Source organism: Aquarana catesbeiana, linkage group LG06 (assembly GCF_042186555.1).
Source record: "Aquarana catesbeiana isolate 2022-GZ linkage group LG06, ASM4218655v1, whole genome shotgun sequence".
Taxonomy (NCBI): Eukaryota; Metazoa; Chordata; class Amphibia; order Anura; family Ranidae; genus Aquarana; species Aquarana catesbeiana.
This window is the reverse complement of record NC_133329.1, coordinates 157,866,326-157,880,286: the sequence shown is the minus strand read 5'-3', so window position 1 is coordinate 157,880,286 and position 13,961 is coordinate 157,866,326. Positions and strand designations below refer to the sequence as shown.

Sequence of the window (13,961 nt, the reverse complement as noted above, 5' to 3'; positions counted from 1 at the left end):
CACATCCGTAATCAGGTCTGAATTGTTGGTAATCAGTAGATCCAGTAACGCTTTATTTCTAGTTGGTGCGTCTACCATCTGACCCATAAAATTGTCTTGCAAGACATTTAGGAACTGGCGAGCCTTAGATGAATGTGTGGTTCCCTCCGCCCAGTCTATGTCTGGATAGTTAAAATCCCCCATTATGATAACACTTCCCATCCTTGCTGCTAATCCAAATTGTGATAGGAGATCTGTCTCCCCTTCCTCCCTCAGGTTGGGGGCCTATAGCATACTCCCAGTATTATTTTCCCCTTAGCTTCATCCCTTTGGAGCTCTACCCATAAGGATTCCACCTCCTCCCTAGCTCCCTTAGTGATGTCATCTCTCACATTCACTTGTACATTATTCTTGATATATAGGCATACACCTCCCCCTTTTTTACCCTCTCTATCCTTGCGATAAAGGGTATAACCTTGAATGTTTCCCAGCCAATCATGAGAGCTGTTGAACCAGGTCTCTGAAATTCCCACAAAATCCAAGTCCTCCTCGTACAACAGTATCTCTAGTTCACCCATCTTGTCCTCCAGGCTCCTGGCATTGGTGAACATGCCACATAGTTTAGACCTGTCGCATATTATCCTCTTATTGGGTGTTCCGAGATTGCAACTAGGACTTGCTACTATACTTACCTTGGGTTTATGTGCGTTGGTCAACCTACCACTAATGCCCCCAATACTACCCTCTGGAATATGTTGCGCGCTGACTATCTCTACCTCTGGACCCTCCCTCTCCATTGCCTAGTTTAAAAACCCCTCTAACTTTTTGGCCTTCTTCATTACCAGCTGATCTGCACCCTCCTCATTTAGGTGCAGTCCATCCTTTCTATAGTACTGGTTATCAACTGAGAAGTCGGCCCAGTCCTCCAGGAACCCAAACCCCTCCTTACTACACCAGCTCTTCAGCCACTTGTTTACTTCCCTAATCTCCCTCTGCCTTTCTGGTGTGGCTCGATATACTGGTAGTATTCCTGAGAATACTACATTGGAGGTTCTTTTCCTCAATTTAGCTCCCAAGTCCCTAAAATCATTCTTTAGGACACTCCATCTGCCTCTGACTTTGTCATTGGTGCCAACGTGCACCATGACAGCTGGGTCTTCCCCAGCCCCTCCCAGTAATCTGTCCACCAGATCTGTGATGTGCCGAACCCAAGCACCCGGTAGACAACATACTGTTCGGCGCTTCAGGTCTTTGTTACAGATTGGCCTCTCTGTTCTTCTAAGAATTGAGTCCCCTACCACCAGAATTTGTCTTTCCTTTCCCTTTGCTTCCCCCCCACTCTCACTGGAGGAGTTCTTCCCCTGGCAGCTAGGAGAGTCCCTTAGCTCCAGCAGTGCTGGTCCCTGACTGGTTTCACCAATGTCATTCAATGGACCGTACTTATTGGGATGCTCCAGCCCTGGATTGGCCTCCCTGGCACTTCCCCCTCTACCCTTCCTCACTGTCACCCATCTACACTTTCCTAGTGCCTGCACCTCTTTGTCTCCACCCGCCTCTGTGCTGGCCCCGCCGTGTTTCTGCCTCTCCTTTAGTATGGAGGGACTTCTCAGTGCTGACAGTTGCTTCCCCAGAAGCAACTTTCATAAGTTGTCTTATGAAAGCATAGTAAACCTACACAAAGTCTAATTTTTATTACAATCAGCATGCAGTTATGAGAAGGGAACCTGTGTACTATTAATATATTACATTTTCCATATTTCTATTGAACAGATAATGTACCCTAATGTTGTAGAGGTTCTAAGATTCTGTAAAGCTTTTAAATATAAAAAAGTATTGCACATTAACAATGTTTCTTGATTTTGCAGGTTAATTCAGAGCTATGAAGTAAATTATAGTAGAATTTTAAAACAATGCAACAATGTTAAAAATTTCAACAAACAAGGCAAACACCTACTTTTATAATACTTATGCCCCGTACACACGGTCGGACTTTGTTCGGACATTCCGACAACAAAATCCTAGGATTTTTTCCGACGGATGTTGGCTCAAACTTGTCTTGCATACACACGGTCACACAAAGTTGTCGGAAAATCCGATCGTTCTATACGCGGTGACGTAAAACACGTAAGTCGGGAATATAAACGGGGCAGTGGCCAATAGCTTTCATCTCTTTATTTATTCTGAGCATGCGTGGCACTTTGTCCGTCGGATTTGTGTACACACGATAGGAATTTCCGACAACGGATTTTGTTGTCGGAAAATTTTATCTCCTGCTCTCCAACTTTGTGTGTCGGAAAATCCGATGGAAAATGTCCGATGGAGCCCACACACGGTCGGAATTTCCGACAACACGCTCCGATCGGACATTTTCCATCGGAAAATCCGACCGTGTGTACGGGGCATTACTCATAAATCATTGAATTAATTACAAAACTTTTAGTTGATGTAATCAAAAAACAATGACTAACCTACACTTTAAGCAGCCAGTGGTAACTTACCTTTTCTGGTCTTTGGCCAGTTTGAGGAACTCATTAACCGTTTGGCACTTTTATATCTGATATCACAAGTCTCTTTACTGTAACAACACCATCCCCCTGTTTATGGAGAAAGTGTAAGATCATTTTAATGCAATATAAGATAAAGCAATATTCAAAACTCTACTTTTGTTAAAAAATATTTTGATATATATTTTTTATTTATATTTTATTTTTTGACTGCACCTATCTTGAATATTACCTTTGCAATCTAAAGCCATGGATAACTGGAAACATTAAAATTGTCACTTTGTAATATAACAACCTAGAGTTGTTTCTCCCTAAGATATTTTCTGTTGTATGATTGGCTTGCTGCTTTTCCCAGAATTCTGTACTAAGACCAATGTTAAATTGCAGTCATTGACTGCAATAAGAGGGTTGGTGCAATATTTTAGGCTCGCCCGTGCCTAAAGGGATGCAGAAACTGCATTTTTTTTTCTTATTACAACTCTGAGAATCTTCTGGTGATTATAATTAAGGCAAACCCTCCCATTTAGAAACCAGTTTTAGAAAGGATATTGTAAAGCAGGGGTCTCAAACTGGCGGCCCTGCCTGTGGGAGTCATGTGGACCGTGGATATCTACGGTCCATGCTGGTCTGTGTGGAGCTGCTTGGTTCCTTTGCTCCTGGAGAAACACTGTGATCCATTCCAGCTATCTGGAACAGCAGTGGGACCCACAGAGCCATGTGGAATGCCAGGACTGCACTTTACTTTGACGAGCATGCATCTCCTATCATCTTGTAAGTGTTTTTAATCTTATCCTATTAAAGTCATCATTTTAATACTACACTCAGGTCGGCGCCTCCCCCTCCCTGTTTTTTCTTTACATGTCTTGCAGAGTTCTGGACACACTCTGAAGGATGGCTGTCTTCCTTTTTATCCCTTAATACCCCTTTCTATGGATATATCACCATCTAGCTATTACAGCCACAGACTATACCCCTAAGGATTACTCCATCTGGAGCGCCAGATAAACACTGACTATACTCCCCTCACAATAATGGATGTGTTTTGCAAATATAGATACTGACAAACAGTACAGAAATGTATAGAAGCTATCCTAAAGTCCCAACCATACCAACAGAAGGGAACTTTAGTTTGCTGAAGAAATTTGTATCTGTTAACTCTGTTTCACCTTTTTCGTTCTGTCTTTTTTTTTTTTCCCGCTTCAGCCCTATTCACCTTCTCCAGCCTCTTTCAATGTCTGTGTTGCCATCCAAATAAAATACAGCTATGTTTTTCTAACCTAGAAAAATTACAAATTAAATCTGAATATTTTTTTATTTCTTTCAATTTTAAATACCCTGGATCAACATCAACAAGCAAATATATATATATTTCAGTTGCCTACTTCAACCAGTCAGATATTACTTATAAGCAATTTAGTGCAGGCAGACTTAGGGTGCAGTAGGATATTATATTTTCCACATTGCTCTTTTCTTATTAACCACTTGAGCCCCGGACCATTATGCTGCCTAAGGACCAGAGGTCTTTTTCCAATTTGGCACTGCGTCGCTTTAACTGCTAATTGCGCGGTTATGCAATGCTGTACCCAAACGAAATTTGCGTCCTTTTCTTCCCACAAATAGAGCTTTCTTTTGATGGTATTTGATCACTTCTGCAGTTTTTATTTTTTGCGCTATAAACGGAAAAAGACCGAAAATTTTGAAAAAAAATGATATTTTCTACTTTTTGTTATAAAAAAAATCCAATAAACTCAATTTTAGTCATACATTTAGGCCAAAATGTATTCGGCCACATGTCTTTGGTAAAAAAAATGTCAATAAGCGTATATTTATTGGTTTGCGCAAAAGTTATAGCGTCTACAAACTAGGGTACATTTTCTGGAATTTACACAGCTTTTAGTTTATGACTGCCTATGTCATTTCTTGAGGTGCTAAAATGGCAGGGCAGTACAAAACCCCCCCAAATGACCCCATTTTGGAAAGTAGACACCCCAAGGAAATTGCTGATAGGCATGTTGAACCCATTGAATATTTATTTTTTTTGTCCCAAGTGATTGAATAATGACAAAAAAAAAAAAAAAAAAAAATATTTACAAAAAGTTGTCACTAAATGATATATTGCTCACACAGGCCATGGGCCTATGTGGAATTGCACCCCAAAATATATTCAGCTACTTCTCCTGAGTACGGGGATACCACATGTGTGGGACTTTTTGGGAGCCTAGCCGCGTATGGGACCCCGAAAACCAATCACCGCCTTCAGGATTTCTAAGGGTGTAACTTTTTGATTTCACTCTTCACTGCCTATCACAGTTTCGGAGGCCATGGAATGCCCAGGTGGCACAACCCCCCCCCAAATGACCCCATTTTGGAAAGTAGACACCCCAAGCTATTTGCTGAGAGGCATATTGAGTCCATGGAATATTTTATATTTTGACACAAGTTGCGGGAAAGTGACACTTTTTTTTTTTTTTTTTTTTTTTTGCACAAAGTTGTCACTAAATGATATATTGCTCACACAGGCCATGGGCCTATGTGGAATTGCACCCCAAAATACATTTAGCTGCTTCTCCTGAGTATGGGGATACCACATGTGTGGGACTTTTTGGGAGCCTAGCCGCGTACGGGGCCCCGAAAACCAATCACCGCCTTCAGCGTTTTTAAGGGCGTGAATTTTTGATTTTACTCTTCACTGCCTAACACCGTTTCGGAGGCCATGGAATGCCCAGGTGGCACAAACCCCCCCCAAATGACCCCATTTTGGAAAGTAGACACCCCAAGCTATTTGCTGAGAGGCATGGTGAGTATTTTGCAGCTCTCATTTGTTTTTGAAAATGAAGAAAGACAAGAAAAAACTTTTTTTTTTTTTCTTTTTTCAAATTTCAAAACTTTGTGACAAAAAGTGAGGTCTGCAAAATACTCACTATACCTCTCAGCAAATAGCTTGGGGTGTCTACTTTCCAAAATGGGGTCATTTGGGGGGGTTTTGTGCCACCTGGGCATTCCATGGCCTCCGAAACTGTGATAGGCAGTGAAGAGTGAAATCAAAAATTCACGCCCCTTAGAAAGCCTGAAGGCGGTGCTTGGTTTTCGGGGTCCCGTACACGGCTAGGCTCCCAAAAAGTCTCACACATATGGTATCCCCGTACTCAGGAGAAGCAGCAGAATGTATTTTGGGGTGTAATTTCACATATTCCCATGGCATGTTTGAGCAATATATCATTTAGTGACAACTTTGTGCAAAAAAAAAAAAAAAAAAAAAAAAATTTGTCTCTTTCCCGCAACTTGTGTCGCAATATAAAATATTCCATGGACTCGACATGCCTCTCAGCAAATAGCTTGGGGTGTCTACTTTCCAAAATGGGGTCATTTGGGGGGGTTTTGAACTGTCCTGGCATTTTATGCACAACATTTAGAAGCTTATGTCACACATCACCCACTCTTCTAACCACTTGAAGACAAAGCCCTTTCTGACACTTATTTTTTACATGAAAAAGTTTTTTTTTTTTTGCAAGAAAATTACTTTGAACCCCCAAACATTATATATTTTTTTAAAGCAAATGCCCTACAGATTAAAATGGTGGGTGTTTCATTTTTTTTTTTCACACAGTATTTGCGCAGCGATTTTTCAAACGCATTTTTTGGGGAAAAAACACACTTTTTTAAATTTTAATGCACTAAAACACACTATATTGCCCAAATGTTTGATGAAATAAAAAAGATGATCTTAGACCGAGTACATGGATACCAAACATGACATGCTTTACAATTGCGCACAAACGTGCAGTGGCAACAAAATAAATACATTTTTAAAAGCCTTTAAAAGCCTTTACAGGTTACCACTTTAGATCTACAGAGGAGGTCTACTGCAAAAATTACTGCCCTCGATCTGACCTTCGCGGCGATACCTCACATGCATGGTGCAATTGCTGTTTACGTTTGACGACAGACCGCCGCTTGCGTTCGCCTTAGCGCAAGAGCAGGGGGCGACAGGGGTGCTTTTTTTTTTTTTTTTTTTTTTCTTTATTATTTTTTTGCTTTTTTATCTTATTTTTAAACTGTTCCTTTCATTTTTTTTTTTTTTAAATCATTTTTATTGTTATCTCGGGGAATGTAAATATCCCCTATGATAGCAATAGGTAGTGACAGGTACTCTTTTTTGAAAAAATTGGGGTCTATTAGACCCTAGATCTCTCCTCTGCCCTCAAAGCATCTGACCACACCAAGATCGGTGTGATAAAATGCTTCCCCAATTTCCCAATGGCGCTATTTACATCCGGCGAAATCTAAGTCATAAAATGCTCGTAGCTTCCGGTTTCTTAGGCCATAGAGATGTTTGGAGCCACTCTTGTCTCTGATCAGCTCTATGGTCAGCTGGCTGAATCACCGGCTGCATTCTCAGGTTCCCTGTTGAGACAGGAGAGCCAGAGAAAAACACGGAAGACGGTGGGGGGGGGGGGGGCATTCCCTCCCACGGGTTGTAAAGGCAGTCTAGAGGCTAATTAGCCGCTAGGATTGCTTTTACATGAAAGCCGACCGCTGGCTGAAAAGAATGATACCAAGATGATACCTAAACCTGCAGGCATCATTCTGGTATAACCACTCAAAGTTGTGAATGGCGTACCTGAAGACAAAAAAATGGTTAACAATAAAGCACAGTAAACAATAAAGTATAAATAATTACATACCTGAAAAACAAACATGATAAAACATAATAACAATAACAATAACAATAACAATAAAACACTGCAGAATAGAATACAGTAAAAAAAGAGCAGAACAATAGAGAGAGAGAATAGAGAGAGAGAACAATAAAACGACAACTATTTTTTTTTATTTTATATATATATTTTTTTTTTTTACACTTTTTTTGTAACTAACTTTTATAACTGTAACCGGTTCCAGGTTCGGGTCTCTCAAAATGCGATGGCATCTTGGGAGACCCTGTGAAAGTGTGCCTAGTCTGTGCAATGCTGTACCCTACGCTAATACTCAACTAGTGTATGGTAGCGTTCAAAACATTCACCAATGCAAAGACCAGGATTGTCAGGACAGAAGGGACAATAATAGCGGGTGTCACGCCTATATCCGCGTTTGCTGCAGACACAACATCTTTTTGGGGGGGGTTCGTTGGGTAGGGGTACTCGGGAGCACATAAAAATGCCTCTCATGCAGCCGACTGCATTTCGTTGGGGGATGTGAATGGGGGAAGTACGGGCGCTGCAGAAGTGGTGGGTTCCCAATTAGGATTGGCGAATGCAGCAGGAAGGGCACTATGGGCACGACGGGCCTGTGTTTGTCTTTTTGGTGGCAGCGGGACACTACTTGTGCTTGTCACCTCACCAGCTTGAACTGCACTTATGGGACTCGCCACGTCACCAAGTGTTACTGCAGTGCTGGTTTGACTACGACCGGGGTGTACTAGGCCGCTGGTGCTTGCCAGTTCAATAAAAAGCTTCCAAAAAAACTGTTAGCGATCGCAGGGATCAGGCCTGACTCTGCAAACGCTGCAGTTATGCGTTTAGTGTTTTGTAAGTGACAGTGATCGATCGATACTGCACTTGGGTGGGCTGGACTGGGCCGGGCGGAGGGGCAAAACGCAGGTGCTAGCAGGTATCTGGGTTGATCCCGCTAACACTGCGTTTTTGGGAACCCTAAACTGCTGGGGACGCTAGTATAGATCTGATCTGATCGGATCAGATATTGATCCGTTCAGATACTATACCACTAAAGGAGGCGTATGCTGCGTGCGTGGGTGTTAGTGGTACTGGCGCTAACCTGACGCTGCCTGGGGCCGGTGCTTGCTAGTTCACCAAAATGCTACCAAAAAAACTGTTAGCGATCGCAGGGATCAGGCCTGACTCTGCGAACGTTGCAGTTATGCGTTTAGTGCCTTGTAAGTGTCAGTGATCGATCGATACTGCACTTGGGTGGGATGGGCTGGGCCGGGCGGAGGGGCACAACGCAGGTGCTAGCAGGTATCTGGGCTGATCCCGCTAACACTGCGTTTTTGGGAACCCTAAACTGCTGGGGACGCTAGCATAGATCTGATCGGATCAGATATTGATCCGATCAGATACTATACCACTAAGGGAGGTGTACGGTGCGTGCGTGGGTGTTAGCGGTACTGGCGCTAACCTGACGCTGCCTGGTGCTTGCTTGCCAGTTCACCAAAATGCTACCAAAAAAACTGTTAGCGATCGCAGGGATCAGGCCTGACTCTGTGAACGCTGCAGTTATGCGTTTAGTGTTTTGTAAGTGACAGTGATCGATCGATACTGCACTTGGGTGGGCTGGGCGGAGGGGCAAAACGCAGGTGCTAGCGGGTATCTGGGCTGATCCCGCTAACACTGTGTTTTTGGGAACCCTAAACTGCTGGGGACGCTAGTATAGATCTGATCAGATCAGATATTGATCCGATCAGATACTATACCACTAAGGGAGGCGCATGCTGCGTGCGTGGGTGTTAGCGGTACTGGCGCTAATCTGACGCTGCCTGGGGCGACGCATATCACCGCCGGGCGATCAGGGGGCTAAACCTTTATTAGGTAATAAACGGCGGGTGCCCTGACACTATAAAAAATAAACGAACTAACCTGCGTCACCCGTAACGGTTATACGGTGATCAGTGGTGAAAGGGTTAACTAGGGGGCAATCAAGGGGTTAAAACATTTATTAGGTAGTATATGGGGGTCCCTGTCACTATAAAACGCTGACGGCGAACCTAAATATTTACCTCACTAACTAGCGTCACCAGCGACACTAATACAGCGATCAGAAAAATGATCGCTTAGCAACACTGGTGACAGGGGGTGATCAAGGGGTTAAAACTTTATTAGGGGGGGTTAGGGGGGTACCCTAGACCTAAAGGGGGGTGATACTCACTGTCCCAACACTGTAACTGTCACAAACTGACACTATGCAGTAATCAGAAAAAAAAAAAAAAAAAAAAAAAAAAAAAAACCTGCTGGTGTCAGTTTGTGACAGGGGGGGGGGGGTGATTGGGGGGGGATCGGGGGGCGATCGGGGGGGGGATCGGGGTGTTTTGTATGCCTGGCATGTTCTACTGTGTGTGTGTGTGTTGTGCACTCACATTGATGTCTTCTCCCCTCGGCGCTGGAACGGAAAATACCGAGCCGAGGGGAGATGACATCATTTCCTTTGCTGCTGTTTAGCATACAGCAGCAAAGGAGTGTTCCCATTGGCCGGCGGCGATCGCGAGGGGGGGGCCACGAACGGATGGCCTCCCCCTCATCTCGGATCGCCGGGGAACAGAACGGGACCGCTTCGGGCACCGGGGGGGGGTCCGATCGGACCCCCCACCCGCGAGAGGCAAATCACGTACATGTACGTGATTTTGCCTGCCCGTGCCGCCTTGCCGACGTAAATCGGCGTTAGGCGGTCCTTAAGTGGTTAATAAGCGCAATTTGAACCTAAACTAATCGCATCACAAAAAAATACACACAGTTTCAAATGTCTCAATAGGTTTGATTTTTTGATTTGCTAAAAGCAAATAGGCTGTTCTCCTTGCAATGGAATGTTCACTTTGCAAGGTCATTTACCCTTAGATTAGTAAATAGGGTGAAAATTCACTTTAGAAAAAATATGCAGGAGGAAAAAAAAGTATTTTTGCTTGCACATGGTTGGACAGAGTCAGTAGAGCTTCCCCTTTTTCACTAAGCTAAGGAGAAGTTTTCTTGTAAAGTGAACAGCACATTTACCTTTAACCTCAAACCTCAACAGTCAGGCTGAAGAATTATAAAAAAAAAAATCAAAGCAGAAAGTTTGAAGTTTAAGTGATACCCTCATTTGGCTAACTTAAGTTATTAAAGATAAAGATGCAAGCTTTAAGTTAGATCCCTTTTTCAGGTTTTATACATTTCATTTTCTGCATTATTCGATGGGTAACACTGCAACACTCTACTACTGCCATGAATTCTAAAGAAAAAAAAATATTATACATAGGCTTAGTCCTGCTCAGTTATGACATGCCATATCAAAACTGAGCAGACCTGGACCATGCTTGTATCATTCCAGCATGCATATTAAAAAATATGGATCATTGGGTAGATACCCCAAAACACTGCCTTGTCTAGGGAAGATCATCTTATATCTATTGTACCATTAAAACACTGGACTGAAAGCACTTATATACACTTATGGCCCCTGGCTGGATATACAAAGTACTTCCTATGAAAGTGTAGTGTACTTCAAGGAACTGAAACTTAAGAAAATGTCAATTCTATCACAGCCCCCTCCTTGCACGTTACATTCCACTTCTTATCTGGGGTCCTCTAATTATTGTCTGTGTTGTCCCAGCTCTTCTGCTTCTGTCCACACCTTTTAACACAGCCCTTTATGTAGGAGTTGGGGAGAAATAAAGATACTAAAGAGTGCCAATTGAGTCACAGCTTTGAGTTTTGTGGGGCTGCTGAAATTACAACCAAAACAGTAATGTCCAGCAGCAGTCTCAGGGCTTTTGGATGTCTATGCCAGGGAAGCCTTTAAAGGTAAATAACACGCCTAAAATACTTTAAATGCACATAGCAGTAGATTGTTATTTAAATTAATAGTCTTGCACCAGGATCTCTTTTTAGTTGGATACTATCACCAATAAATTCCTTGTTCCATTATTGTATTTGTTTTATTCCAGTCTGCGGAATCCTGCACTTTCCCTTTCCATAAGTACCTTCCAAAAATATAATCCAACGTTTGTTAGCTTTGGCTTCTCGTATGTAGTACCTACAAAAAAACAAAAGACAGCCATAAGAATCATGTAGTTTTGCTGTCTTGCATAAATGGTCTCTAGATAGTCTTACCCTGCTGTTGTGCCATCATTGCAAGTCACATGTATGTTCTTCAGGAGATGGAGCTTCATATCCTCAGAGGATTTGTGCTCACGTGGAGATGTCAGCATAGGGCCTCTTGTTGAAAGTATTGGATGTTCCATTATAGAAATGTTAGATGAAGTTATTGCTTGAATGGGCAGGGGGAAATCCTCAATGCCTTGGTGGGAAATTTCTTTATCTTGAGATACAGTCTTTATCATTTTATTGGTCCGTGTCCTCTGAGACTTCACTTGATTCAGGAACAGTAAAATCACAATGGAATCTGTGAGCTTCATAGCTGCTTGTACTTGACCTTATATCAATCTCTTTCCTCAATGATTTCAACATATATTGCCAATCACCCCAGTGAAGAAGGTTGTGTTTCAGAAGTTCTGTTGGGATTATTAATAAATATGACATCAAATATGTGAAGTGATTTCACTGATGGTGTTGCACAGTTGAGTGTTTCCTTTTATAAGGCACTGTGTGGTTTAAAGACCTACTACTATACCAAAAAATATAGTATTGTATAAACTGCTTGCTGTTAAAATATTTATTGAAAGCATTTCGTTATTTTGTTATTTCACATACCTTTATTAAAGAGGAACTTCAGTATTTTTTTATCTTTCCATCTGTTAAATCCTCTGCCCTTGTTGTTTTAACTTTGGATAGTAAAACATTTTTTTTCTGCCAGTAAATATCTTATACAGCCCACTTCCTGTTTCCTGTCTAGTCATTAGCCTTATGACATCATACACAGCTCTCTCTCACTCTCGTGAGAGTTTCCTAGGAAGGGAGGGGTGATGAGTCTTAAGAGGGCCAATGAGAGCTGCCGAGCTGGTGGTGTGCCTCTGTGTGTCTATGTAAATCCAGGAAGTGAACAACAGCAGCTTCAGCTGCCCACAGTTAAAATGGATGCAGCCAGACTCAGTGGAGGGAGATTTCTGCAGCATATTTGGCAAGTACAGAATCACAGTATATATAAAACAATATGCAAAGTGGTTGGAGGGAAGCTTCAGAATGGCAAAGATGTTTAAAAGTTCCTCTTTAATATTGTATAGAAAAATATACAAAAAAGCAAAATTCCTGATATAGAACATGCAGAATATTATTGATACGTGCATAAAAAATAAATATTTTTCTTAATTATGCCCTAGTGGGCAAGTTTCCCTATTACAGATTTTGAGTGGTTTAGAGTTGCCATAATCTTGCTTACTCCGCCTGGTTATTGCAAGAAACACATGAAGATGGAATGTTGTTTGCATAAAGCCTCCTATTAATGGGTTAGGAGCTACATAATTTTCTTAGTATGCTTTTTATGTTGTTCTCAGCAGCCACTCACCATGAAATACCTTTTTGTATTTACCACATCCTAAATAAAAAAAATCTCATAAGCATGAAGTCAAGTAGGGTGTACTTAATTTATTTTCCTAAAAAAATTATAACCAGCAAATGTTTTCCACTATGTGTTCATGTTCCACACTCTATGCTGAAAAATATCGTGGACCTTTGATTTACTGAATATTAAAACATTTTATTCACAGGGTCATTCAATATCTTCAAGATTCCTAAAAACATTATTCAGATGGTGGTTAGAGTAATATACATGTTTTTATTGCTTTTAAATATGTAATTTGTTTTAAGACCATTCTATCTATAAAAGTTATAAAAGTTAATTTGAGCCAATACCAAAAATATTTTAAACACCTGTACAGATCTAATTAAAATGTATGCAGACCCATTGTTACCTGCCATGAGAGTGGACAGTTTCCTTATATGGGATTACTTGAGAAGAAATAAGGCATGTATTTTAAAATACTGATCCCCGATAAATCACATTCATTTAAATAAACGTATCTTCTGATCTCCTCAAATGTTTACATTCTGTAATGTATGTTTAGTGTTCCTTTAAGATCTTACCAAAAAAGCTGAATGAACTTACCTCTGTTTGTGGATAAGCCACCACAGTTGAGTTTCAGAGCTCCGAGGACAGACCTGTCAGACAGTAGTCTAACTCAGAAAGAAAACACTTCCTCTGTAGATGTGGTACACATATACTGTATTTTGGATGGCAGCTGGATGACTCATTGATCTGTAAAGGGGATTACAAGCCTAGTCCCCTCACATCCCTGAAATGCAGGACATCCACAGACATCAAAGAGACATGCCTTGCCAAGGTTAAACTGCTTAACACCATCATTGCTGTGGAACAAAGAATGCACAGGAGTTTCCCCCAAAGACGGAACATGTTTGTTGCCATTTAACAGGAAGTAAAAGTTGCATAACTAGAGCTTTGCTTGTAATTATTTAATATTAAAATTGTATGAAAGCAGACATGGCAAATCAGCTAAACTAACTCAGTTAAGTAGTGTATTCAAACACGGTTTAAAGACATAAACGAAGTTTAAAATATCGGGACTTTACAACCAAGATTAATTATTAAAGCAAACCTGTGGGCTTGCCTTATATTCCTTATCAGGGATGAGCGAATCTTCCCAGGTTTGATGAGTGGGTGACAATATCTAGGTATCTGGTCCGCGCTGTGATCAAAACTTGATCAAACCGCTAGATATACAAAATCCCAAAAAACATAAAACCATAGGTGTATGCAGCGCCAGGTAATTTACAGTGTATCAAAGTTGACACCAAACAA

General features: G+C 41.5%; 1 protein-coding gene across 1 annotated transcript in view; it reads right to left on the bottom strand.

Moving 5' to 3' along the window:
• LOC141101785 (palmitoleoyl-protein carboxylesterase notum2-like) overlaps window positions 1-13,537 on the bottom strand; it is a 111,486-nt gene extending 97,949 nt beyond the window's left edge. Inside the window, exons 1-4 of the mRNA XM_073591114.1 lie at window positions 13,251-13,537; window positions 11,300-11,700; window positions 11,170-11,222; window positions 2,478-2,573 (exon numbers count right to left, since the gene is read on the bottom strand). Coding sequence (XP_073447215.1) covers window positions 2,478-2,573; window positions 11,170-11,222; window positions 11,300-11,604 — 454 coding nt within the window. The 5' untranslated portion in view covers window positions 11,605-11,700; window positions 13,251-13,537. The remainder of the gene's footprint in view (window positions 1-2,477; window positions 2,574-11,169; window positions 11,223-11,299; window positions 11,701-13,250) is intronic.
• Window positions 13,538-13,961: the final 424 nt, after the last annotated feature.